This window comes from Protopterus annectens, chromosome 5.part0 (genome assembly GCF_019279795.1).
Source record: "Protopterus annectens isolate FY-2018-M chromosome 5.part0, PAN1.0, whole genome shotgun sequence".
NCBI lineage: Eukaryota > Metazoa > Chordata > Ceratodontiformes > Protopteridae > Protopterus > Protopterus annectens.
Window position 1 is genome coordinate 569,405,472 of NC_056735.1, and position 24,917 is coordinate 569,430,388.

The following is a 24,917-nucleotide window of genomic DNA, read 5'->3' on the forward strand; positions in this document are numbered from 1 at the left end:
TGCTGACAAATGAAGTTTACGTATTCAGATGGAACGTTATGGTGAGTACATAACTTCTTTATCTGAAGTAGTTAACTTCATTTGTTCAGCAACCTGTGGGACAGAGTCCCCAGCTACCCGAAATCTTGGGAGGCCCTTAAGGAAGGATATTCCGGAGCACTGCAGAGCCAAAGAAAGCCCTTCCTCTAGACACCAAATCCAGTTTATAATAAATAATAAAGGTGTGAGAGGACACCCAGGTAGCCACTGAGCAAATGTCATCCAGGGAAACTCTAGACCAGAATGCTGCAGACGTTGCCATAGAACGTGTAAAATGAGCATGAACTCCTACTGGTTCTGGTAAGCCAAGCTCTCTGTATGCTTGTAGGATACAAAGGGGAATCCACCTAGCAAGAGTCACCTTTGAAACTGGTTTCCCTAAAAAAGGCTTAACAAAAAGTTGATCAGATTTACGAAAGACTGCCGTCCTGTGCAAATAAAAACGTAACTGCCTGTGAACATCCAGCAAATGAAGATTGAAATAGAGGCAAATTAATAGATTGATTAATGTTCGTCTCAGAAGCAACTTTAGGGAGAAAAGACGGATTAGTCCAGCGAGACACCTTGTCCTTATGAAACACAAGATATGGGGGTTTCATACAAAGCGCCTGAAGCTCTGACACTCTCCTGGCTGAAGTTATAGCTACCAGAAAAGCCATCTTCCATGACAAGAATTTTCAGTAAACTGATGCAGAGGGCTTGAAAGGAGGCGCAACTAAGGCTTGAAGAACCGCAGTCAGATCCCACGGCGGGGACGGATTCTTAATAGGAGGTCTCAGAAGAAATGTGCCTTTCAAAAAGGTATTACAAATTCTGGCAGCAGCTAGAGAGCCTAAATTGGTCCCTACATGGAAATGAGAAACGGCTGCCAGCTGGACTTTCACTGTGGATGAGCTGGCTCCTTGCTGGAAGATATGAGACAAAAAGTCTAATACTGCTGGGATCGGAGCGGTAAAAGGATCTAGATTTCTCTGTGAAGCCCAAATGGAGAAGCGTCTCCATTTGCTACAGTAAATTTTCCTGGTAGAGGATTTATGTGCCGCAACCAAAATAGATTTAACAGGAGAAGAGATACCGGGAGTCCTAGCAACTAGTGGAACTGGAGCAGCCAAGCTGTCAGCTTCAGGCTGTCCAGATTCGGAGGAAGCATTCCCGAGGGATGACAAATCAGATCCGGAATAGGATCCAAGATGGAGCTATGAGATGAGACCGTAGGCAGGGGAACCGGACTTGAGGCCAGAATGGGGTTATGAGGATCAATCTGCTCTCCAACTGGCGAGCTTTCTCTAAGAATTTTATCATGAGCAGGAGCGGGGGATACGCATAAAGAAGACCAGGTGGCCAAGCATGAACAAGATCATCTCTGGGGTCTTCTCCCGTTGGGGGGATTAGAGAGAAAAACTCACTGCACTTCGCATTGGATGGTGATGCGAAGAGATCGCAGCAAGGCTGACCCCACTTGAGGAAGATCTGTTCCGCTACACAAGGGTTCAGAGACCACTCGCAGGGAGAAAGGATAGTTCTGCTCAATTTGTCCGCCAAGATGTTGGACCGACCCGGAATGTGCGTTGCTATCAGAAAGCGGTTGGTGGAGATCGCACGCCCCCAGACTCTCATGGCTTCTCGACAAAGGGGATAAGACTTGGTTCCCCCCTGTTTGTTGATATAACAGACCACAGACATATTGTCAGACTGGATCGCAATAGTTCCCAGAGGAAGATGAGCATGAAGGGCCTGCAACGCTAAAAGGACCGCTCTCATCTCTAGAACATTTATATGCAGAACGGTCTCGCTTTGAGTCCACGTGCCTTGAACAGTCCTGCCCGAACAGTGCCCCCCCCCACCCTAGGTGGGATGCGTCCGTGGTCACGGTGGCTTGGGGTTGGGGTGCAATGAAGGGACGTCCTTCCTGCAAATTCCGGGATTGGAGCCACCACAAGGGAATTTCTGCACTCTGCTCAGAGGGATCGGAAAATCTAGAGGCTGAAGAATCGACCACTGAACTTGCAACGTCCACTGTAGAATTCTCATATGCAGACGAGCACAAGGGATCAGGCTGACAGCTGCTGCCATTGTCCCAAAGGCTCTCAGCTCTCCGGACTAATTCTGCAGGGGACTGCAGAAGCACTAACACATGAAGTGTCAGGCTGTGTAGTCTGTCTGTGGTTAAGAATGCCCTGGCCTGAAGAGAATCTATTCTCGCCCCTATGAAGTCCAACACTTGAACAGGTTGAAGGGAAGACTTCCTGAGATTTATGGTAATCCCTAGCCGAGGTGATATCCGGAGAAAGAAATCTCTGGCTAGTAAGAGTAGATGCCTGGTGGGGGCAGTGAGGAGCCAGTTGTCCAGGTACGGGAAGACCTGAATGCCCTGAAGTCTCAGGTGGGCCACAACAACTGCCATGACCTTGGTGAACAACCTGGGGGCTGTGGTGAGACCAAAGGGTAGGACCCCGAATTGATAATGACTGGCCCCTAGCCGAAAGTGGAGGAACCTCCTGGATCGCCTGTCCATCAGAATATGGTAGTATGCATCCCTGAGGTCTATCGAGCACAACCAGTCTTCCTCCAGCAGGAAGGGCAGAATGGATTGAAGCGTGACCATCCGGAATGTTTCCTTGGCAACGAACAGGTTCATTGTTGATAGGTCGAGAATCGGCCTTAGGTCCCCTGTCTTTTTTGGCACCAAAAAAAACCTGGAATAGATGCCTGATCTGGACTGGTCTGGGGGCACCTGCTGGATAGCTCTTATTTCTAACAGCTTTTGTATTTCCAAGGCCGCAGCCTCCCTCTGTGCGAGTGATACATCCGGGAGGCACCTTGTGTAAGGGGGCTCGTTTATGAAGGAAATAGAATAGCCTCTGGATATTATTCCCAGCGATCTGTCGTGATGGACTCCCATTGGGCTAGGTGCATCGAAAAACGCCCCCCAACTACCTCCAGAGAGGAGCAGTCGGGCAAGCCCTCAGGGTTGCTGCGCGGGTCGATCTGAAAAAGGTTCCCGTGACCCGAAGTTCTTCGGCCCCCCCCTCTGCCTCTGGGCCGGGTCCACCTTGTCCCCCTCTGCCTCTGGGGTAGGAGTCCTGAGCGTTCCGGGACTGCTGAGTTTTCTGGAACCACAGCTTCTTTTGCCCTCACTGGTTCCTGGAAAAGGACCTTTGAGGGCTAGAGAAGCGGATCCCGACGGCTGACAGCATTTTCCAGTCTTTCTCGCTCTGGACAAGTGTACCGCAGACAGTCTTCCAAAACAGGGTCGAGCCATCTAAGGGTGCGTTAGCAAAGGATGCCTTAAAGGGTTCCGAGAAATCGCAAAGACGGAGCCAAGCGTGACGCCTTAAGGTGATGCCAGACCCGCTAGCCGTAGCGGCTCCCTCGGTGGCATGAGAGAGTAAATGCATGTACATATTGGACACAGACTTGAGTGGCCATACGAGCCGAGAATGTCCGTTTGTCCTCGGCCGACATGGACTCCAGGGGAGACTCAACGTACTCTTTCACGAGGTCTCGCTGCAGTCGAATTACATGGGCCAAGTAATTCAGCACCCTTAAAGGTAGCTGAAGCAAAAGTCCGCTTTCCAAGATGGTATATAGCCCTGGACTCCTTGTCTGGGGGGTGGACAGAGGAACTTTCTTGGGCAAGTTCCTTTTTTGTGGCCGCCGTGGCATCAACCGGGGGACCTTTGTTCCAAGAAGCTCTATCTGCTGGTGGGATCAATATTTTGTCGGCCTTTTGGGTATTGGCTCCACAGTGTCCGGTTCCTTCCAAGCTCTGGTGGTGATAAGGTCTACCAGAGGGTCGGCAGGGGGGACACCCAAGAGGTAGATGGGCCTGTGTCGAACACCTCCAGGAATACCGATTGGGTGGACCACCCCCCCACCCCCTCTGGCGAAGGATTTCCATAATGTCTCCAAAGGAGATGTCTTCGGGGGGTGATTTGGGGGAACCTTCCTCTTCTGCTACGTCGGTATCCTCAGTGAGGAACTCGGGGGAGTCCAAGTGCCACCTTTTACACTGGCGTTTGTGAGGGACCTCCTCGGGTGGACTCTCCGGGGAGGGCTCACAAATGGTTTTGTGTTCCTCCAAGGGAACTGGTTGGGGTGCAATAGACAAACTGTCCCTGGGGGGACTAGATGACGGAAGACAAGCCAAGCTGTGAGGGAGCAGGGATGGACCCTGAGGACAGAGTGATGGGTCTCGATCCTTTGGAGATAACCCTCTCCACAACGTCGAATGCCGAGGGAGAACCGGCTTCCCTGAAACTGGTGGAAGGGATCGGAGCCGAAGTTTAAACAGCCGGACCCAAAGGGACAGTATGCCCCGACCACAACGGAGCCGATGGCACACACATCCCCTCGGATCAGACGCCCAACTCTCGGCTCGGAGAGCTCAGGTCCGAAAGCGGATCCGACAGACTCCAGGGCATGGCTGGTGTCGAGGCCGAAGGTACCATCGGCGCCTACCCCCTGACTCCGGGGATCCTCGGATCCATAGACTCAGATATCGATCGGGGCGAAAAACAGAGCCGAGCTCCTTGCACCGGAAGGGGGGGAGCTAGCAACACCCCCATCTGCAGTTGAGTTTGTACAAACCTTCGCATCATCCGATCCATGTCTGCTTCAGAGATGCTCCGAGTCGATCTAGAGGACGCCACCAACGCCGGCCGGGAGGGCCAACGCAAAGACTACCTCGAGGGTGGTCTAGCCCCCTCCTCCGGAGAAAAAACGTGGTGAACAGAGCCGAGGAGAGGATGGCCTGGTAACTTTCACAGTAGACAAAAATCACCTTAGCGGGAGGGGCCGTTGGATCCAACTCAGCCTGCCGCTTGCGGCCCTTCTCTTTATCTTTTTCTTTCTCTGAATGTCTCTCTGTCTCCCTGTGTTTTTCTTTTATTCTCTCTTTCTTGGCCTCTCTCTCTCCCTGTGGTAAGGTGGGAGGGTGAGTCCCAGACAGGGGAGGAGGGCCTGAAGGCTGGACAACTACAGCGGAGGCTGTTGAAGAAGCAGAAGAGGCAGACGTTGATTCTGCCGATAGAAGACCCGCCAGAATTAACTTGTTCCTGCGATCCCACACGGTTCGGGGGTTGAAGGCCGCACAGATTTTGCAGCCGGATGACAAATGCGACACCCCAAGCAAACTACACACAGAGTGTGATCATCGGCTGGTGACAGCTTGTGGCCACATTCTGTGCACTTAGAGAAAGTCACTTTCTGACATATTAAGGGAACGAACCCACACACACACACACACACACACACACACACACACACACACACACACTACGGGTGGGAAGGGGGGCCTACACTAACAGAAAGTTAACAACTTTCAAACTACAAAAAAACAAAAACTAGTGATGACGGAAACCTGTAGTGAGGGATAAACTAATAATTATTGCTAGAAATATCAAAAGGGCACACAGACTAAAAATTTCGAAAAACCCTGACAACTTGCTTGGAGCTCAAAAATCCTGTGCTGGCGAAGCCGCGGCAAACGAGATCTGAGGATTGGAAGGAGGTTGCAGTGTAGTATGGTTAGGGGGAGGAGCTTGGAGCTCGGATCTTTTGCTTGGTATGCTGCCGGCTCGGATCCGTATCAGATCTGAAACCCACAGGTTGCTTATCAAATGAAGTTAACTACTTCAGATGCTTAGGTTTACTGGAGATGGAGAAAACTAAGGCAGCAGAGAGGAAAGGCTTCACAAAATCATCCTCGGAAACTGAAATAGTATTGTAGACTGCCACTAATTGTGTCCAAAAAAATCATATCAGAAACCTAGAGTTGGCTTGATGCCATTTCTGAGGACATAGAATACAAGAACTGTAAATCTACTCTGGTGCTCACCACTGTCCCTTCTGGTTAATATGCACGAGGTGACATCAGTGGCAGTGGAAATGGTACAATTAAATGGCAACATATCATAATTTTACCTATCCAGAGTTCTCTAATCACGGCCTTTGCTGAAGTGTATTACCCTGACATGCAACCTTGAGGAATCCATGCACTTCACATGTTTGTTAAGACTTACGTATACAAGGATCTTTCAAAAATCAGCTGGAACTATGACACCTATTTCAAAAGCCTCCACCTGTAGAACACTTGATAAGTTCCTTGACATAATGCTTCTACAACTGGAGGATCATACGTGATTTTTTAGCATGCCACAGGAGTGAGATAAAACTATGCATGGCTTCTATGACATTGCTTGCCTCCCTGCAGTACCGAGTGCAACATATTGTACTCTTGTATAAGTAAAGGCTCCATCTGGTCTACAATCACAAAAGTATGTGAAAAGAAAGGGTTTCCATTATGAGAAGGGCCAGGCAGTGTGTGATGCACATGAAAGCATAACCAATGTATTTTCCAGCACCCAGGCAATTCACATGATTCATATACAAGTCACATACCTCAAAACTCTACTGCTATTTCCTGAGCAGTGAGTTTCCATAGGGCCACCTACTGGATAAACGCTGAAATTGCGGGTAACGTTAAAGTACATGGCTACAGTTATACTATTTCTATAGGCATTAACCACCACCACATGTCAGTACTCTATAGCAGGGAACAGTGGATACCCACTGAAGCCCTGGCTTATGACACCTATACAGAACCTAGGGAGAATGATCAAACTCCAATATAACACCACACAAAAACTCACCACATTTTAAGTGTTTTTGTTCAGTTTGTTCTAAGTCGGCTCTACTGCCCTGACATGTTGGGGGGGAGGGGATGACTACATTATGACCCTGTTACAGCCTACAGGATGCACTTAGCAAGTCCCATGCTACACAACATGTTGCTGAAGTGAAAGTTTGGGCAGCCCCAGTATGCTGGTATTCTTGGACTGTGCAAATGTACACACCAACACGCATGTGCGCACACACAAAGCCAGCAAGAAAAATGCATCTCCATCATCTGACAAAAGTGTGGTGGATCAGCAGCAACTGACAGCCGTACAACTACATGCTACTAGGCAGCAAAAGGTGGCGTACATGGCAGCACAGATGAAGTTCGGATGTCTAGTGGAAACCTATGGGTCTTAAGCACACAGAGATAGTGCGATGTCACACAAAACAAATGTGTTGCTTGCAGTGTTAATATCAGCTGGGCAGTGCATGGTCAAGCAACACAGCGCATCAGACACACAGAAGAGAGGACTGAACGAGTCACATTTACTACCATGTACATGGGTGCTAAGCACATAATGACATACTTGACATATGGCTGCCTATACTGTCTGGATGGGGAATATCACAATAGCAGAGAAGAGGGTCATGAGATGACGGGTACTCTCTTGTCAAAGACAATTTTCTTCCTGTAATGGAAAGAGTGCAAACTACATGATCATTATCTGTGGCCACTCTGCTGGCTTGTTGCACTAGAAAATGCAGTCTTCCTCCCCTCCCTCCCAGCAAGGATGTTGTGTGACTGCGATAGTGTGGTGTGGATGTAGTCTGTTTGTGAAGAGTCCTGCAATGATGACTGGGAGTTGTGGCCACCCATCACGAGGGATCCAACAGCATTGTATATTTCCAGATGTAGGTGAAATCTGTGTACTTTGGCTTTCCCCTACATAGCCACCCATGATACGCACCCTGTCCCAATCTCAGACAACACTGGCAGTATGGGCACTGAGAGAGGTACGGGCAATCCTCTGCATGTAGGTGGACATGTACACAGTGTGTAACATCACAGCTATCATAAGACATCTCTGAGCTGCTGGTGTTGCTAGGCAACATCCTCACAAATATCATGCAATACAACAATTAGCTCTGTGATGGACGGCAGCAGCTGACTGTACTTGGATGATTCTCTAACTCATCTGCTGATGATCCTGCATGTCTCCTGTGTGTCTGGGACCAACTGTTACATGTGATGCTGTCAGGCATCTCTGCAAGGATGCACAATAATGGGTATACCCATATTAGGCACAGTGCACGCCTTTCCCGCAACAGATGCAGAAGGAGTACAGGGAAAGCAATGCTGGTACTGAGAGCCAGGAGGACCCCACCCCAACTGGGGAGGATAAGCACTCAGATTGTACAGCTTCATATTCATGCTGGGGCAAGGTCACATCTTCCTTGTACTACAGGTGGATGCCACTATGTCACGAGACTGTGACTGATGTTACTCTGACTTGTCATGGTGGTCCATCTCTGCAAAAGTGCCATCAACCAGTTGTGCTGCTGCAGCCTTTACAAGTATCATCTTATAATGAAGGACATTAATATTTTATTTATCCTTTACTGACTGGGTTTATCCTACTAGGCTAGTGGCCTCTTTTCAGAGGAGACCAGATGTGGTATTTACACTACTAGAAGAAATTTGGTCAGGGCATTGCAGGAACCTCCCCTACACATACACCAAATGTATGAACCTGCAGTTCCTCTCGTAATGAGCAGGATTACAACACATCATCAGTAGGGTAAAACTAACCTGTCTCAAGATGGTCTAATCCCAGCTCACGTTCCCTATTAGTGGGTGAACAATTCAATGCTTGGTGAATTCTGCTTCACAATAATAGGAAGAGCCGACATCGAAGGATCAAAAAATCAGTGTCACTATGAACGCTTAGCCGCCAAAAAGTTATACCTATGGTACCTTTTCTGATGCCTCCTGCTTAAAACCCAAAAAGCCAGAAGGCCCGGCCCCCACTTTCACTGTCTGTATTCATACTGAAAGTCAAGATCAATCGAGCTTTTGCCCCTTCTGCTCCATGGGAGGTTTCTGTCCTCCCTGATTTCATCTTAGGACACCTGTGTTACTCTGACAGGTGTACCACTCCAGTCAAACTCCCCATCTGACACTGTCCCTGGAGAGGGTCGCATCTGGGCACTGGCAGCCAGAAGCACGAGCCCCAGTGGGGCTCAACCCCCGCCTCACTGGGTAAGTGAAAAAACGAAGAGTATTTTCCAAGCTACCTCCCACTCAAAAAAAATGGGACCTTTGCTTAATATCTTATCTGAAGGATGATCTGTGGTAAAACTCTTCCAGCATGCATGTTGCGGGTGTCCATGCAAAATGTAACAAACAATCCCTACCTACTGCTGTTGCTGCTATCCTGATCTGGCTGGAAGCCTGATGTTCACAACACAAAACAAGCCTACAGTCACTACTTGCATTACTGGTGCACAGAAATCAGCTGAGGATGCTACTAACATGGTGAATCATCTAGTGAAATGCATGGGCTGGGTCCAGTATTATGTCAATGTTTGCTCCAACAGAGATAATCGCACAACTATCCTCCTCCTATGTGGACAACAAAATGCCTCTTATTTGTCCTACTACTCTGCAGTGCTGGCGCCCTGCTGTTGATCTCTCAGGTACTATGAAATATGTCTTTACTTTGGCATTGTGTAACTGCTGTAATATGCAGTTGCGACCCCTTCGTAGCATCTGTATAATAAACTACTGCCTGTCACACTTTCTCCCATAAAGGTTTGTCAGCACACCTTCTTCCCAAATGGCACCATTCATGTGTCCTAAGTACCTGCAGCTGGACATCATGGTAATCAAGACTGAAATTAACAGCGAGTTAGAAAAGGGCTTGGCAATTAACATTCTTAATGACGTGCAGGCAGTACTCTTTTTGTGCTTTCCAAGACTCAAAGTAAAATTTCTGTGTTTTATTCATTCCTCCTGTTACAGTTTGTGAAATGATGCATTAGAAGCATGGATTAATGTTGAAACTGACAATTTGTCAACCTATAAAATGCAGTTTTTGTAATGATGTATACAGATACATACTGAGAAAGGTGCGTTTTGGCACTGAAATTGATTAACTGATTGTAAACAAGTCATACTTCATAAACTGGTAACAAGCTACAATTTTCACTAAAGAGATGATGCCAGATTTATATCTGCTTTTAGATGTGCTGGTCTTCTTAGTGCGATAGCTTACATTTGACATGCTCACTAACAAAATGGAAGGTTTCAATGTGAGGTTTTGTTTTGGTGCTACTCCTAGCTTTTGTATAGTCACTGGTTCTTGTTTGGGTTAGCTGTTATTGGTCAGCTGTTTCTGCACTTATTACAGTGACTCTCTTGTAGCTGGTGGATGACCTCACAAATGAAAAGAATGATGTGCATTTCTTTACCGGTAGAAACATGAATTTGATTGTAATACAGCTTTAGATACAGGTACTGTTAACAACTTATTAATACAATTAAGGAATATTTTCAATGTCTGTGGGTAACAACAGCTTTGCAGTACTGTGTAGCACAAACAGCTGCTGAAAGCCTACAAAGCAAGTACTGTGTAGCACAAACAGCTGCTGAAAGCCTACAAAGCAGCCAACATAACACCACTCTGCCTCAGAGTGGTTCTTGAACCTAATGTACAGTGGATATAAAAAGTGTACACACCCCTGTTAAAATGACAGGTTTTTGTGATATAAAAAAATGAGACCACAATAAATCATTTCAAAACTTTTCCCACCTTTAATGTGACCTACAATCTATACAATTCAATTGAAAAACAAACAAATCTGTTAGGGAAAAAATATAAAAAATAAAAGACGTACAATAAGCTGGTTGCATAAGTGTACACACCATTAAACTAATACTTTGTTGAAGCACCTTTTGAATGCTGAAACTGGCAAAATAAATTTGCAAGCCAATAAAAGCCAGTTTTATAATGATTTACAAAAATGTGTACTGAGGAAGGCGTGCTTAGGCACTGGAACTGGCTTGCAGCATACCTCTCGACTTCTAAGATCAAGAAATCTGGACAAAAATATAATGGGGATAAAGGCCAAAAATCAGGGATGATTTTAAATACTGTTTCCATAAACTCAGAAATTTGCTTGAATAATAGGTTTTACATTAACATGAATGAAGCGGTTAGCGTTGCCACCTCACAGCAAGAGGTTCTCCGGTTTAATCCTTGGCTGGGGTGCCTTCTGTGCAGAGTCAGCATGTCCTCCCTGTGGTCCCGTGGGTTTCCTCCAGGTGCTCCGGTTTCCTCCCACATCCCAAAAACATGCATGCAGTAGGTGGATTGGACACACTAAATTGGCCCTAGGCGTGAGTGTGTGCATGTATGTGCCTTCTGTGGAAGGTTGGGTGCCAGGCTGGCAACTCGACACTGTAAAACTCCACTGCCAATCATGAGCGGACAGGTGATCCGCTGTGGCGACCCCCTAACCAGGAAAAAGCTGAAAGAAGAAGATTTCATCAGTATCAAGGGTATAATAAAATGCTGCTACATAAGTAACTGAAGTCTTGGAAGATGCCATAAATTTAATTGTTGTGTGTGGGGATAGGCATGACAGCATAACAGGCACAAGACAAGAAAATGATATGAAAACAGGACACTGTATCCACTTTGTGTTTGACTGTAGCTAAATAACACCCAAAAAAAGAGCGACTTCAACTGTCAGTGATTTGCAAAGTTTTTTTTTTACCACTTTATGTTGCTGTAATTATGCCTTCTACATATAAACTCAGCTCTCTGATTATAAAGTATATAGTTTTTACTTTAGTTAGATCGGTGGTGCTATATCTTAAGTACTGTATAGTGACTAGCTGTCCAATTACTTCCTAATTCTGTCATGTGTCAGCACTTTCTGCTGATGTCATAAGGGGACAAACTGTGTAATTCAATACCTTGGGATACTGAATTGGAGAGTCTCAATATGCCATGAACAATTAATGAGAATCTATAACATTCATTATATTCTGAACACAGCTCAAACTTAACCAAGGACTTGGCAGGGTGGATGAGTAAAGTTAATGCTTTCTGGTGCAGCATTCTCTGTCTGTATTGTCAGGAAGCCATGTCTGAAATACAGGTGAAGCTGCATGCCATGAAGCTGTCCAGCACAGGAGCTCCAACTGTAGGGTAGCATGGCTGTCATAACTGCATTCTCTCCATTAAAGATGAGGGACAGGATTGTCTGGCCACTAGTTCACGCAAGGAGAAAATCTACTTTGACATTAAAGCTCTGTGAGCCATCCTCACAAAAGTTTGCAGGTGTTGCTCACCTTACAGCAAACCATACATATGCATGATCTCAGGCTCTCTCCCCGACTCCAAAAACCTGCAATACAACTCCACCTACAGATGGAACTATGTACTGTAGGCAGTCTGGCTTCTTACCAGGTACTGCCTGCAGTATCTAGTTTTACATATGAAGCTTTTGCCTTGCTGAGAAGACAATTTAGAATAAATGTTTTTCACTCCAGCCTAATCCAGCTGATATATAATGCAAACATGCTTTAATGTAGGCTATCACTATACTGATTCATATTCCCTAGTTTTCCTCCTAAGAATAATCATCCCATACTAGATATTTAATAAGGTGCTTTACCTGTGTTGTTATATGGCATGACAAGCACAACATACTTCACTGACTCTTGTTCTGTTTTACTTTTCATTTGCTTTTCATCTGAATATAAATGCATTTAATTGCAGATTTACGGCCTGACTGTGTTACGCTGTGTTACTTTATATACAAAACTCTGCCAAAGACTATAGACAACATGCCTATCCACTACAAAATGTTTAACCCCCCCCTCCATGCTGCATAATCAAAATGTATGACCACATGGCTCAGAATCAGGAAGTACCTGGCAACTGCTCAACCTTCCCACCAAGTGTTCCAAATTGTGTGGAATGCTCCAAATTAATTGCCCAAGACTACTGTTCCACACTGAACAGTGGTGACTCTTCTTCCCATTTTTTGATTGGCTCATATACCGCAATTACAGTCAACTGGCATTGCAGTATATGAGCCAATCGAAAACCTCTCCAAATGCAAAGGAGTCGGTGAGAAGGCACAAAACACATACTGCTCAACTATGCCAAATTTTGTGGAAAATTATGCTTTGGGGCTGAAAATTAGGGGGTGCCGCAAATTCCCACATGGCCCCCATACGATTTATATTTCATTTTCATCTTTATTTCCCAGTTCTTTGAAACGTCATTTTATGTTGCCAGCGAGCCCCATGGAGTCAACAACATTCAAGGATGAATGAGATGACAATAGAACCGCAACAGCACTGCCAATGAGCTGGAAAGTAAATGGCGAACGGATTACATTATATTTTTATTTTATTTTACTTTATGCTTCAACTGGGTTTCAGTTTTACTTGATAATACTGAGTGCCCTTTAAGGTCCTTTAAAGTTATTTTACAAGGCTTCCCAGCATTTTTCACATGAAATGTTGCCTGGAGCACTTTGGAGGTGTGTCATTTTCCTTAATGTTTTTAACATGATTTTTTTCTTTTAACAATGGTTCTGATGTCTACAGGTGCAGACGAAAGTGCTTAATCTTATTTGTGGTTTATTAAAGTTTCACTGAATTTTAGAAGTTGTATTAACAGAGTTTGTGTTTCATTTTGTGTTTTATCTCTGGTTCCAGAAATGCACCGCTTGAAACTTTGCTTAAGTGCACCTATGCAGCATACCACCACACAGTGGAGGGAAGGCATCTGAAATTTTTGAACTGAAGTTATTAGCAGTGTAATACCTAAACTACTTTTGCATTTATACTTTTACTTCTTTGTAAACTCTTGACTTAAGCTACTTCGACCATTCCATGTGTACTCAATTTCTTTTCAGCTTAGATTCTGCAGATTTGTTGCACTTTTAGCCTAACTTGCAGCACTAGTCACACCTGACCAGTGCTGCCGTCCATTGCTGCAACATTGCCAGAGCAGTGGGATTTTTTTTTCATTCCTGACCCCAGAATAGTCTGTCAAAGGTTTAAAAAAAAAGTCAGATTATTACTGGAGAAAGCATCATAGTCACTCTATCCTGAGGTAAGGTAAGTTACATGCAAGCTAGAGAAAGGGGGTTAGGGAGTAATTCAAATGTGTTTTGCTGAACATTTCTTACAAAACTTGTAGAGTATGGGGAATTAAACTATCCAAAAAGTAATTGTTAGGTATACACATTTCATTTGGCAGTCTGTGATCCTGTCTGTGTGTGATGAGAATTTCTTTATTTTCAGTAATTATGTGCGTTTCCAATGTGTCTATATGCTACTTGCATGTTGCTGGACTTCTGTTTGGAAAATGAGTATGAACATTTCTTTGAAAGAAAGGAGGGAAGGATAAGCAAACAAAAAATGTATGAGTATATATGAATGGAGTAATTTGTATGGCTTACATCATTTGAATCAAGTATGTGTTTTTTTAATTGAATTTTACTGATGTACAGTATTTAGTTTTGGCAGAAAGCCCGCTTCACTCGGGTCCCATGGAAATGGCGCCAGTTCCTGCTGTGCGAAAATAGGGTGTCCACATTTCTAACTGACACATACTGCTAGGGTCTGTGCTCCACATTAGCCTCTCAAGAAGTTGAGACCTGTGTGCTTAACATACAGGAATAAAAACACACTTTTATTAAACTCAAACCAGTTTTAGAATCGTAAACCCCACTTTACATAACAAGAACATAACTAAATGAAAATGGTGAAAGAAATCACCTTTGCACATGACATTTACATTGTTTTGTTATTGTTTACTATGCACTGGGTGTAAAAGTTCTGAAGCAATGCAGATGGAAAAAGGGAGAGGCGTCTTCAACTTGTTAAATTGCAAGTGCAGCTCAACAGACAAGGAATGCTGTTGATGCATGTGTAAATATTTTTTTTCATTGCTCTGCTGCCTGCCTTTTCTTCATGGCAGTGCAGCTCTGAATAAACAACATTTAATAAGTAAGGGGATGAAGCCTCCATCCCAAGATGCAGGGAGAAGGCTCATCATACTTGCTGATTTTTTCTTTATTTGTTGCATGTGATGTTTGTGTGTTTACACATTACCTTCTGTGTGTCTGACACCTGTACTTTAATGCAGAGGATTCAGTTTTACTGCCTTTGATGCTGATACAGCTACAGATCAGATTCAGGCAAACCAATTTTAAATAACAAAAATGGCAAGATTAAAGTGACCGATCAGAAATACATGGCTGACATTCTAGAGTCAGACTGGAGCCAGATACAAAAATAGTCAGAGAACGTATGGTTGTGTACACTTACCATAAATGTAGATGTTTGAGTGTATTCACTGTTGTAGTCATCACATTTGGGTTATCTGCTTGCTGTAGCCCTCAGTTGGCCTAATTATCAAAGTCTTGGGTCCTGCATCAGTCGCTGTCCCTTCTTCAGTGACATCAGGTCGTCAGGGGTATAAAACATGCAGCCGACGCCATTACTTCAGTTTTTCTTGCCCCAGATGTCAGGTGCCCCCCTAATGGGAAGCAATTAGATCTATAAATATACAAGGTTATACTTCCAACAAAAAAGCAAATACACCAAAAAGCTTTTGAGCATAGTAAAGGAGAGAAGAGGTATAATCTAAAGAAGTAAGGGGGCTGGAGGGAGGGTAATCAGGACTGCAACAGTGAATACACTCAAACATCTAACATTTACGGTAAGTGTACACAACTGTACTATGTTCTTCGTGTTTCACTGCTGCAGTCATCACGTTTGGGTAGATTCCCAAAGCTAAGGATGGGAGGAGGAATTTAGATAGCATCAGGACCAGCTATAAGGCCCTGCAAGACTGCAGTGGCAAAGCCAGCTCTGAATTTAGAGAAAATTTGCAGATGGTAATGCTTGGTGAAAGTATGTACAGAACTCCAGGTAGCAGCTTCTAGGATGTCCCTAGTAGGGACGCCTCTGAGAAAGGCTGTAGAGGTAGATGCAGCCCTGGTTGAGTGGGATCTGATCCCCTGTGGGACAGGTTTTCCATGGTGCTTGTAGCAGAAATGAATGCAATGGCCTATCCATTTGGAAATTGTTTGCTTTGAAATAGTCTTCCCCTCTGCCCCTGCAGCAAATGCAACCAGCAGTTGTTCAGATTTCCTTTGAGGTTTAGTCCTGTCAAAGTAGAATCTAAGTTGTCTGTGCACATCTAATGAGTGCAGTATCCGTTCCCCTTTGTTCTGTGGATTAGGAAAAAAGGTTGGCAAATGAATGGACTGATTAAGGGCCACACTGGATACCATCTTGGGCATGAAGGAGGGACTGGTCCTGAAGGACACCCCGTCTGCATGAAAGATGATGAAAGACTCCATGCCATAAGAACCTGTAATTCAGATACCCTTCTTGCTGAAGTGACTACTAAAAGAAAAGCTGTTTTCCAAGAAAGGAATTTTAAGTCTGCAGTAGCAGCAGGTTTGAAAGGGGGAAGTGCGAGTTTCTCCAATACAAAGTTAAGGTCCCAGGCTGGAGTTGGAGCTCTCCTTGGTGGTCGTGAATTTTTGGCCCCTCTGAGGAACTGCTTGAGTAGTGGATGAGAGAGGAGGGGAGGTTCTGTGTTATAATGAGCTGAAATGGCTGAGGCGTGAATTTTGATGGAGGAGAAAGTCAGGCCCTTGTGAAGTATCTCAGTTAAGTATTGTAAAATCTGAGGTAAATTGGGCACTGCTGTGCTCATCCCTTGAGATTGGTTCCAGGCACAGAATCTTTTCCATTTTTCAGCATAAGATTTTCTAGTACTAGGCCACCTTGCCTCTAAAATGGTATCCATCACTGGTTTACTGAGGAATGGTAAAGGAGAGATTAGGTAATTAGTCAGGCTGCTAGGTTCAGTGTTTGAAGCGGAGGGTGCAGAATCTGGTTATCCTGCTGACACAATAGGGTAGGAGTCTGTGGCATGTGCCATGGGGGCCAACACTGACACACTGCTCAAGAGGGTGTACCCAGTGTTGGCGTGGCCAGTCTGGTGCAATCAAAATTGTCCTTGGTTTGTCTTGTTTGATCTTTAGTAGTACTTTGGGAAGCAAAGGAGGAAAAGCATAAACTGATAGGTTTTTCCAGCTGAAGGACAGAGCATCCACTTTCCAAGCTAGTTTGTGGAGAGTCCTTGTCCAAATTTTGTCCAATTGATAGTTCTGGGGGGGAGGCAAACAATCTGGGCTCCCCATTTGCTTGTCATAATGTTGAAAATCCTTGATTCCAGTTTCCACTTGTGTGGGTCCATGAGGTTTCTGCTTAGTTCGTCTGCCAGTGTATTTAGTTTTCCTGGCAAGAATTGAGCTTGCAGATGCACTTGGTAGCTCAGGGCTGTGTTCCACAATGCCATGGCTAGTCTGCAGAGGGGGGTAAGAATGTGTACCCCCCTGCTTGCTTATGTACCACATAACAGTGGTGTTGTCCGTCTTTACCATTACTTGTCCTGGAAGCATGTGGTCCTTGAAGGCTGTCAGAGCATTCTGTACAGCTAACATTTCTTTTTGATTGATATGCAGGTGCATTTGACTTGGGTTCCATTTGCCCTGAATGCACTTCCCTGCCAGGTGTGCCCCCCATGCATAGTCTGATGCATCTGTTAGGGTTTGGGCGGCAGAGGGTAGTGTGAATGGTAGTCCCTTGTTTTGGTGGCAGGCCTCTGCCCACCAAAGGAACTCTAGGCGTAGGCAAGGTATGATAGGAATCATTGCTTCTAGATCCTGAGAATGTTGACACCATAGGCTTTTTAAATACCAATGTAGTTTCCTCATATGCAGTCTTATATATGGAATTAGAAGAATGCAGGAGGCCATGAACCCCAAGGCTTGTAGTATTTGCCTTGCAGATAGCAGGGTTTTTGTGGCCACTTGTTTGAAGTAGGTTATAAAATGCATTTGTTTCTCTGGCATGAGGAAAGCCATCTGGGAAGTTGTATTCAAGCTTGCTCCCAGGAATATAACTTGTTGACAGGGTACCAGGTGTGATTTCTTTTCATTTATGGTATACTCCAGACAAGTTAGCACCCTTTGTACAAAGGCCAGATGATTCAAAAGTATGTCCTGGCTTTCTGCCTGAATTAGACAATCGTCCAGGTATGGGTATATTTGAATATTTTTTTGCCTACAAAATGCAAAGCTAGGCACTTTGTGAATACCCTGGGCGCAGTAGATAAGCCAAAGGGCAGTGCAGAGAACTGATGGTGCGTGTAGCTTGCTTTGAAGTGTAGGTATCTTCTGCAAGATTCCCCGACTGGGATGTGCAGGTATGCTTCCTTTAAATCTAGTGCTGCCAACCAGGCATCTTTGCCTAGCATAGGGAGTAACTGGTGAAGAGTCACCATCTTGAATTTTGGAATCACCAAAAAGGTGTTTGGAGTAGACAGATCCATTATAGGATGCCATGAATTGTCTTTTCTGGGTACCAGGAAAAGTCTTGAGTAGAAACCTTGTCCCGTTTCCTCTTCTGGTACCAACTGAATAGCCTCCGTGCTTAAGAGAGAAAGTACTTGTTTTTTGGGCCTCTGCGCACTGATTTGGGGGTAGATCTGGCCACCCGCTTGGTGTTGGTAACTTGTGGAAGTGAAATCTGCATCCCTGGGACACTATATTTAAAACCCATTTGTCCTGGGTAAAGAGTTCCCAGTTCTCTGCATGAAGAGCAATCTTTTCTCCCAAAGGGGCAGTCAGTTGAGAAGTGCTTGGCAGTTTTAAAAAGAAGTCGCTGAGACAGTTTATCATAGGGGGGAGTTTTATTACTCCCAGATTTGGAAGTGGAGGCCACCCATTGCTTAGTCCTGTGCACACCCTGGGACTGAAGCCCGACAGCTCTGCTGGATCTAGGTTTGGACTGAGAAGGTCTGGAAGAGGCAGGAAAGGACCAATTCTTGGAAGCCCAATGCCTACTAAACCTTGGAGGTTGTACTTGTAAAAAATCTTTAACAGTTTGCATAGACTTAGCTTTTGCCTCCATCTTTTTAAGAACTTCTTCTGCCTTGTTGCCAAACAGGCGGTCCTGGTTTAAGGGAGCATCCAGTAATTTCACTTTAACATGATCTGGCAAAGATTGCATGCCTTTTAAGTACAGACCCAGTTACAGCAGCCCTGCAAGATGCCTCCAGTGAATCAAACCCACATTGCAAAGTATGTTTTCCAACTTGTTCAGCTGAATGCAGTAAATCCTTATTTCCAGCACAATCAGGAGTCAACATCATTTTCTGTTTAAGCAATCCAATAATATGCTGCTGATACATATTAAACTGGCAGTTTAGGGCCCTAATGGCCATAGTTGCAGAAGTGTATACCTTCTTACCTCATCTATCCAGCGCCCTGGAGTCTATCAGAGGGGGAAGGATTTTTGGCAGTAGTAGCTTTAATGCACTTGCTTCCCTGTGAAATGGTCTCAGGATCCACAGTAGGATTTTTAAAAAGGAAAATGTGAGAGTCAGGGACCCTGTAATATTGTTCAGGTTTTCTGGGAACAGAGTCAGGGGCCAAGCTAGATTCCGAAAAGGCATAATCAACAATGTCTAGTACAGGAGGTATGGCTAAAAGCCTGTGCTGGGGCAGGAGTAAGAAATCCCTAAATCTCTTTTTAGAATCAGAGAAATCCTGACTTACCCAACAAAAATGCTCCCCAAGAGTATGCAAGTTTTCACCAAAAGAGAAATCCTCTGGGGGGGAAGCAGAGGGAATAGAGTCCTCAGCATCAGAATCCTCATAGGTAGAGAAGGGTAAATCCTGGTCATCAGAGGAAACAGAAAATTCAGAATCCTAGTCAGAAGTATCATAAGCAAGCTCTGGACCCATCTAAGGTAGAGACATCCGCAGGTTCCAGAGTTGAAGCATCTCACAGCATACCAGACTCTGAATGGTTCTCAGTGGAGGCCTGTGAATCTGAAGTAGCGGGCATCAGGGGCTGCAAAAGTGCCTCATTGAGTACCGGCAAACTGGCGACTGGTTTAGGAGAAGCGTCATCGGCAGCTTTGGACCTAGGCGGCCTGTCTTTATCTTTGCGTTTTTTCAGAATGTCGGTAGTCGGATGGCTTACTGAAGACATATCAGGATAACTGAACCGAGCACCAAAATATTTAGAAGCGAAAATATACCAACGACGGATAGTTCGTGGTTTAAATAAGGCACAAAACCGACAGCAAGGTACATTGTGGTCAGGACCTAGGCAAAGAATACAGTACGAATGAAAATGTTTATGAGTTATTTGCTTTCCACAAGTAATGCAATTATTTACTTTTACTGACATCAGTACAGAGCAAGAAAAAGTTTCCCCAACGGGGTACTTAGCTTTTAGTTGAAGACATTGGTTCTAAAACTCAAAAATGAAAATTTCAGGAGTCGCCCGACCGGCAATTGCGAACTGCTTCGGGCACCGCACGGCAAGAAAGGCTGATGTAATGGCGTCGGCTGCATGTTTTACACCCCTGACGACCTGACACCATGGAAGAAGGGACAGCAACCGATGCAGGACCCAAGACTTTGTTAATCAGGCCGACAGAGGGCTAATGCAAGCAGATAACCCACATGTGATGACTACAACAGTGAAACACGAAGAACATCAGTCCAAATGTCAAAGCCAGAGAACAAACCAGCATTAATGGTGTGTCTTGGAATAAAGGGTACATCATGTTAAGTTTATAAAACAGTTACGTCTCTAAGAAAGCTGTTGGAGCAAGGTGGCACCTGAAAATTCAAACTGGAACAGGAAAAGAGTTTTGAAAAGTTCAAGAAAGAAGTACCACTAGCACTTATAATGAAATATTTTGATGCGGATATGCCAGTTGTGTTGCAAGTGGACACAGGTCAAACTGTCATAGGAACTATATTTCTTAAAGGAGAATAATCAGTTGGCTATGAATGAAGAGAATTTGTAAATGCACAAACCAGATATATCTAAGCAGGCAAACTATTAGTAATAGTATATGAATGTTAAAAATTCCATTTATGGCACAGAAGTGCAAACAAAAAAGACCATAAGCATTTGCAAATTACAATTCAAAATATTTTTGTAGAAGACACGTTTGAGACTACACAGGAAGTTACTTAATCTGCAGAGGTCTGATAGTAAGGCATAGACCAGGCAAAAAAATAAAAAAATTCATACATCAGATATCTTAAGCAGGGTAAATTTACCATGGCAACATGAAGATTTATTCTTACTCAAGTTCTTAGTCATAACAATGTACACTATGAATCTGGTCCACTGATACAGAAGAAAGATGTACAGCCGTAATGCCAGCATTTTGGATATGACTAATGAATCCAAGGTTGCAGGGCTAAACAGATGGAGAGAGGAGAGAATAATCAACTCTGTTTTCTTTGGGATGTAAAGTTGAGTATTATTTCTGCCTTACAGATATCAAACCTCTGGCACTCACCAAAAATGCAGCTTTCTCATAGACTTTTACAACTTCACACAAGGCAATCCTCTCTCTCTGCTTATAAATGTTAAACTGCTGTCAAACCTTGTTCAGTGCGATTCTTGTGATAAACGACTTGATAACTGATGGACTACTGTACCTACTACACTGACTGCCATGCTATGTCTTTGGTCTGAAGTGTTAAACACATGGATTTGACAACACAAGTGTGTGTACAGTAGCTGTTTTGTGTTTCACTAAAATCTACACATTTTTATTTTAGTTATCAGGTATAGTATGGTTTCATTATACTAAAGGAACAATATTTTGAAGAAAATACCCTCATTTGATGTACTATTGCTTACTATGTGAGCTTAAGACAGTACATTATACTGACAATGAAAAAGAAATCTGATGTTCCTGACAGCACTGCTTTGAGCCACCATACTTTTTAACACACTATGCACTGCAACACAGAGAACCAAATGGTTACAAAGACATAAAAACTGTAACAAAGCAATGAAAATTCAGAGAGATTTGTGCCTCAGTTCCTTACTACTTCATCTAGCAGGTAAGACAGCATATAATTACTTCACATCTGCAAGTCAAATGGTATCAGAAATACTCAGTCTAGCAATCCACATCTCTTCTGCAACATCAACAGTGCAGTTTGGAGGCACAGGCATTTCTCACAGAAGATACAACTGTTCTGGAGCAGGCGCCCCATCCACATAAAACAAAGCTCATCCCTGACCACATTCAACTGTAACTTGGATTCATACTTGTAAAATAGGCAATTTACTCCTGGACCCCCCCCCCCGCACTAGTAATGAACAGAGGCAGGTCCCAATTTCTTTTTCCCAAATCATGAGTCCCCTTCAAATATCGGTTTTGATCTAGTAATTACTTCCCAGACTGATCTATAAATATAGATCTTGTAAAGGGCTAAGTGAATCTAAACTCCAAAGGGATAGCTTAATTTTAAGCACCAAATGGTATAATTGGCTAGGCTTAAAATGGCTAGCAACGGCAGTTCATCTAGTATTAACATATAAACCTATAATATTTATGAAGCACTAGTACTGGATGATGAAAAGTATATGAACAAAAACAAATTGAATTCTTACTTAAAAGAATACACAGTTTTTTATGCTCTTTTTGCCCATTGCCTACTGACCAGCAAGCCTTCACCAAGTTGACTCATTCCCACTCATTCCTCCATGGTGAGGAGTCCCCATCACAAAAAACTGACAGCCATCCACACAAGCTGTCAATCAGCAGCCATGTGGGTTGTCTCCTCTATGGCATTCAGACTGAATGGCCTAATCTCACCCGCTAGACATAGTGATAAGCTACCTCGCTCTACCCTGGGACCAGGAGTGCCCTTCCTGCCACTGTCGGTGTATAATCCAATACACCCACTAATAAACACCACCACCAGACAGTTAGTGGACTGAAAGCTTGCCTCCAGGACACAAATGCAACAACATACCTCCTATGAAGGATTGTGACAGAATATGTCCTGCTCAGTTTCACCTTCCCCAAGAACTGGCACAATCTTCCACGGACAGCCAGCTCAGTCAGTCAACCAAGCTGCTAATTAAACTCTGGATATCCGTAGCTAAAGTCAAAACTATCTGTTTACACCACTGGGGCTGGCTATACAGTCAGATTTAAATATTTATCACACTAAGCTCTGGATATTGGCACTATATGTCCCTCTGACTTTAGTATTTCGTATCTCCTTAGATGTCACTTCAATTACACTATGTTATATCTGGGTTTCTTCTGTATTTCTGTAACAATTGTACTCCCAAGGGTCTACATGTTCAGAGAATGAGAACCACAGCAGAGTGTGAACCAGTTTCAGCCCTGCTAAATACGGTGTCCTGCTACAGGCAATTAGGACCCATGGACATGCCTGCCAGCAACAGAGAGTGCTGATCAGACCATGTCATCAGCGCTGATGGGCAAAAAAGGAAAGACTCCAGGAATTTTTAAGCATGTAACTCTGTTCGATTCTTGGCTTCTGTTTGGAGTCTGCATGTCCTCCCCACGGTCGAGTGACATTTAAAGATATGCAGGTAGGTGCGTGCGTGAATGGGTGTGCCTTCTCTGAAGGTAGGGCGTCGGGCTGGCAACTCGGCACCATAAAAATCCACTGCCAATCATTAGTGGACCGGAGTTCTGCTGTGACGACCCCTAACCAGGAAAAGCCGAAAGACTGACATGCTTCGCTATGCTAAATCAAAGGCACATTCTCTAATAGCTAACAGATCAGTATTGACAGAGAGACATCTAGAAGCAGCATGCTAACAGAGCAGAAGGAAGTGTTTGCTGTCCCTGCAGGGGGGACAGTGGTACTGGGATAATCCCCAAAGAAGTGGATACTGTATCATGCTGGACAATCCCCACCATAGTTTGTAGTATGCACCAGGTTAGAAACAAGTACACCAGATATCTTTACAGTGGCACCACATATACCACTGCAAATTCTGCTTCACTTTTGTAATAAGTGACCACAGTACATATTCTCAATGAATCCTGCTACATGTATATAACAGCACTGACCAACAGTAAACATATACTATTAACTCTGCAAGCCAAAGAAATTAAAATAACTAACCACACCACAACTGGTCTTATCACACTTCTTAAAATACTATTGTTCACTTGAGATCATAATCCACAAATGTTTGTTAGTTAAACATCTGGGATTTATTCACTCAGAAATGTGAACAGCATCAAATCAATGAAACGCCAAACTATGCAATGATGGATTTACCTAATGCAATGATAAATACATACACTGTGAATAATGCAAATAATTGACACAATACACTTTTTAAACTGCAATCCCACAACTTACTTAACATAAAGATCCAGATGTCTAGGAAAGTCTATTTTGCAAGCAAGAATCTTCTGATAAATGCCAAATGGATTGTCATCAAAAAATGGTGGAAATCTGTATGAATAACAAACAGATGTTGAAAACAGTGATACAATATCTGAAGCTTGAACATGTAAAGCTATAGTAATGAAACATAAAATACAATGACTTAAAACATTTTTAAATGGCACAAGAGAACAAAATTCAATTACAACATGGCAATTATCACTGGAAAAAGTTTCAACATCTAATTTTTTGGGGGTGGGGGTATAATATGTAAATGACAATTTTGGACTGCTTTACACCTTTTAAAAAATCTATTTCAAATGCTCAAAAAATGATTTACAAAACTAAGACAAGCAAAAACTATATAAACTACAAAAACTGAACCAGGTGATACACAGACGAGTTTGTACTTTGTAACACACTGCACAAACACTTTTCACACATTCTTACATTTTTGTTTCTACCCTGCACTACTAAAAGTTCTCATCACATCACATGTACCAATGGTAGCAGAATGTACGTGATATTTGGTCTATTCAGTTTGTTTTATTGAGTCTTGGAAAAGGAAGTAAAATTCTCCAAAGGTGTCTAAACACTGTGTGACACCCAGCACACAGCATAACTGATGTATTGTGAAAAGTAATTTACTGTAGTTCTTTTCTATATACATGGTAAAACAGACCTTTTGATGTATGACTGCATAGGTAATGAACTAAAACAATCTACCATGGATATAAAAAGTGTACTCACACCTGTTAAAATCCCAGGTTTTTGTGATATAAAAAAATGAGACCACAATAAATAGTTTCAAAACTTTAATGTGACCTATAACCTGTGCAATTCAATTGAAAAACAAATCTGTTAGTGTAAAAAATATAAAAAATAAAAAATGTACAATACACTGGTTGCACAAGTGTGCAAACCCTTAAACTAAT

General features: G+C 43.7%; 1 protein-coding gene across 2 annotated transcripts in view; it reads right to left on the reverse strand.

Moving 5' to 3' along the window:
* PRKX (protein kinase X-linked) overlaps positions 1 to 24,917 on the reverse strand; it is a 1,617,443-nt gene that overhangs the window by 488,024 nt on the left and 1,104,502 nt on the right. For both annotated transcript variants that reach the window (XM_044072450.1, XM_044072451.1), the window contains one exon: positions 23,956 to 24,051. In XM_044072450.1, the coding sequence (XP_043928385.1) occupies positions 23,956 to 24,051 (96 nt within the window). The remainder of the gene's footprint in view (positions 1 to 23,955; positions 24,052 to 24,917) is intronic.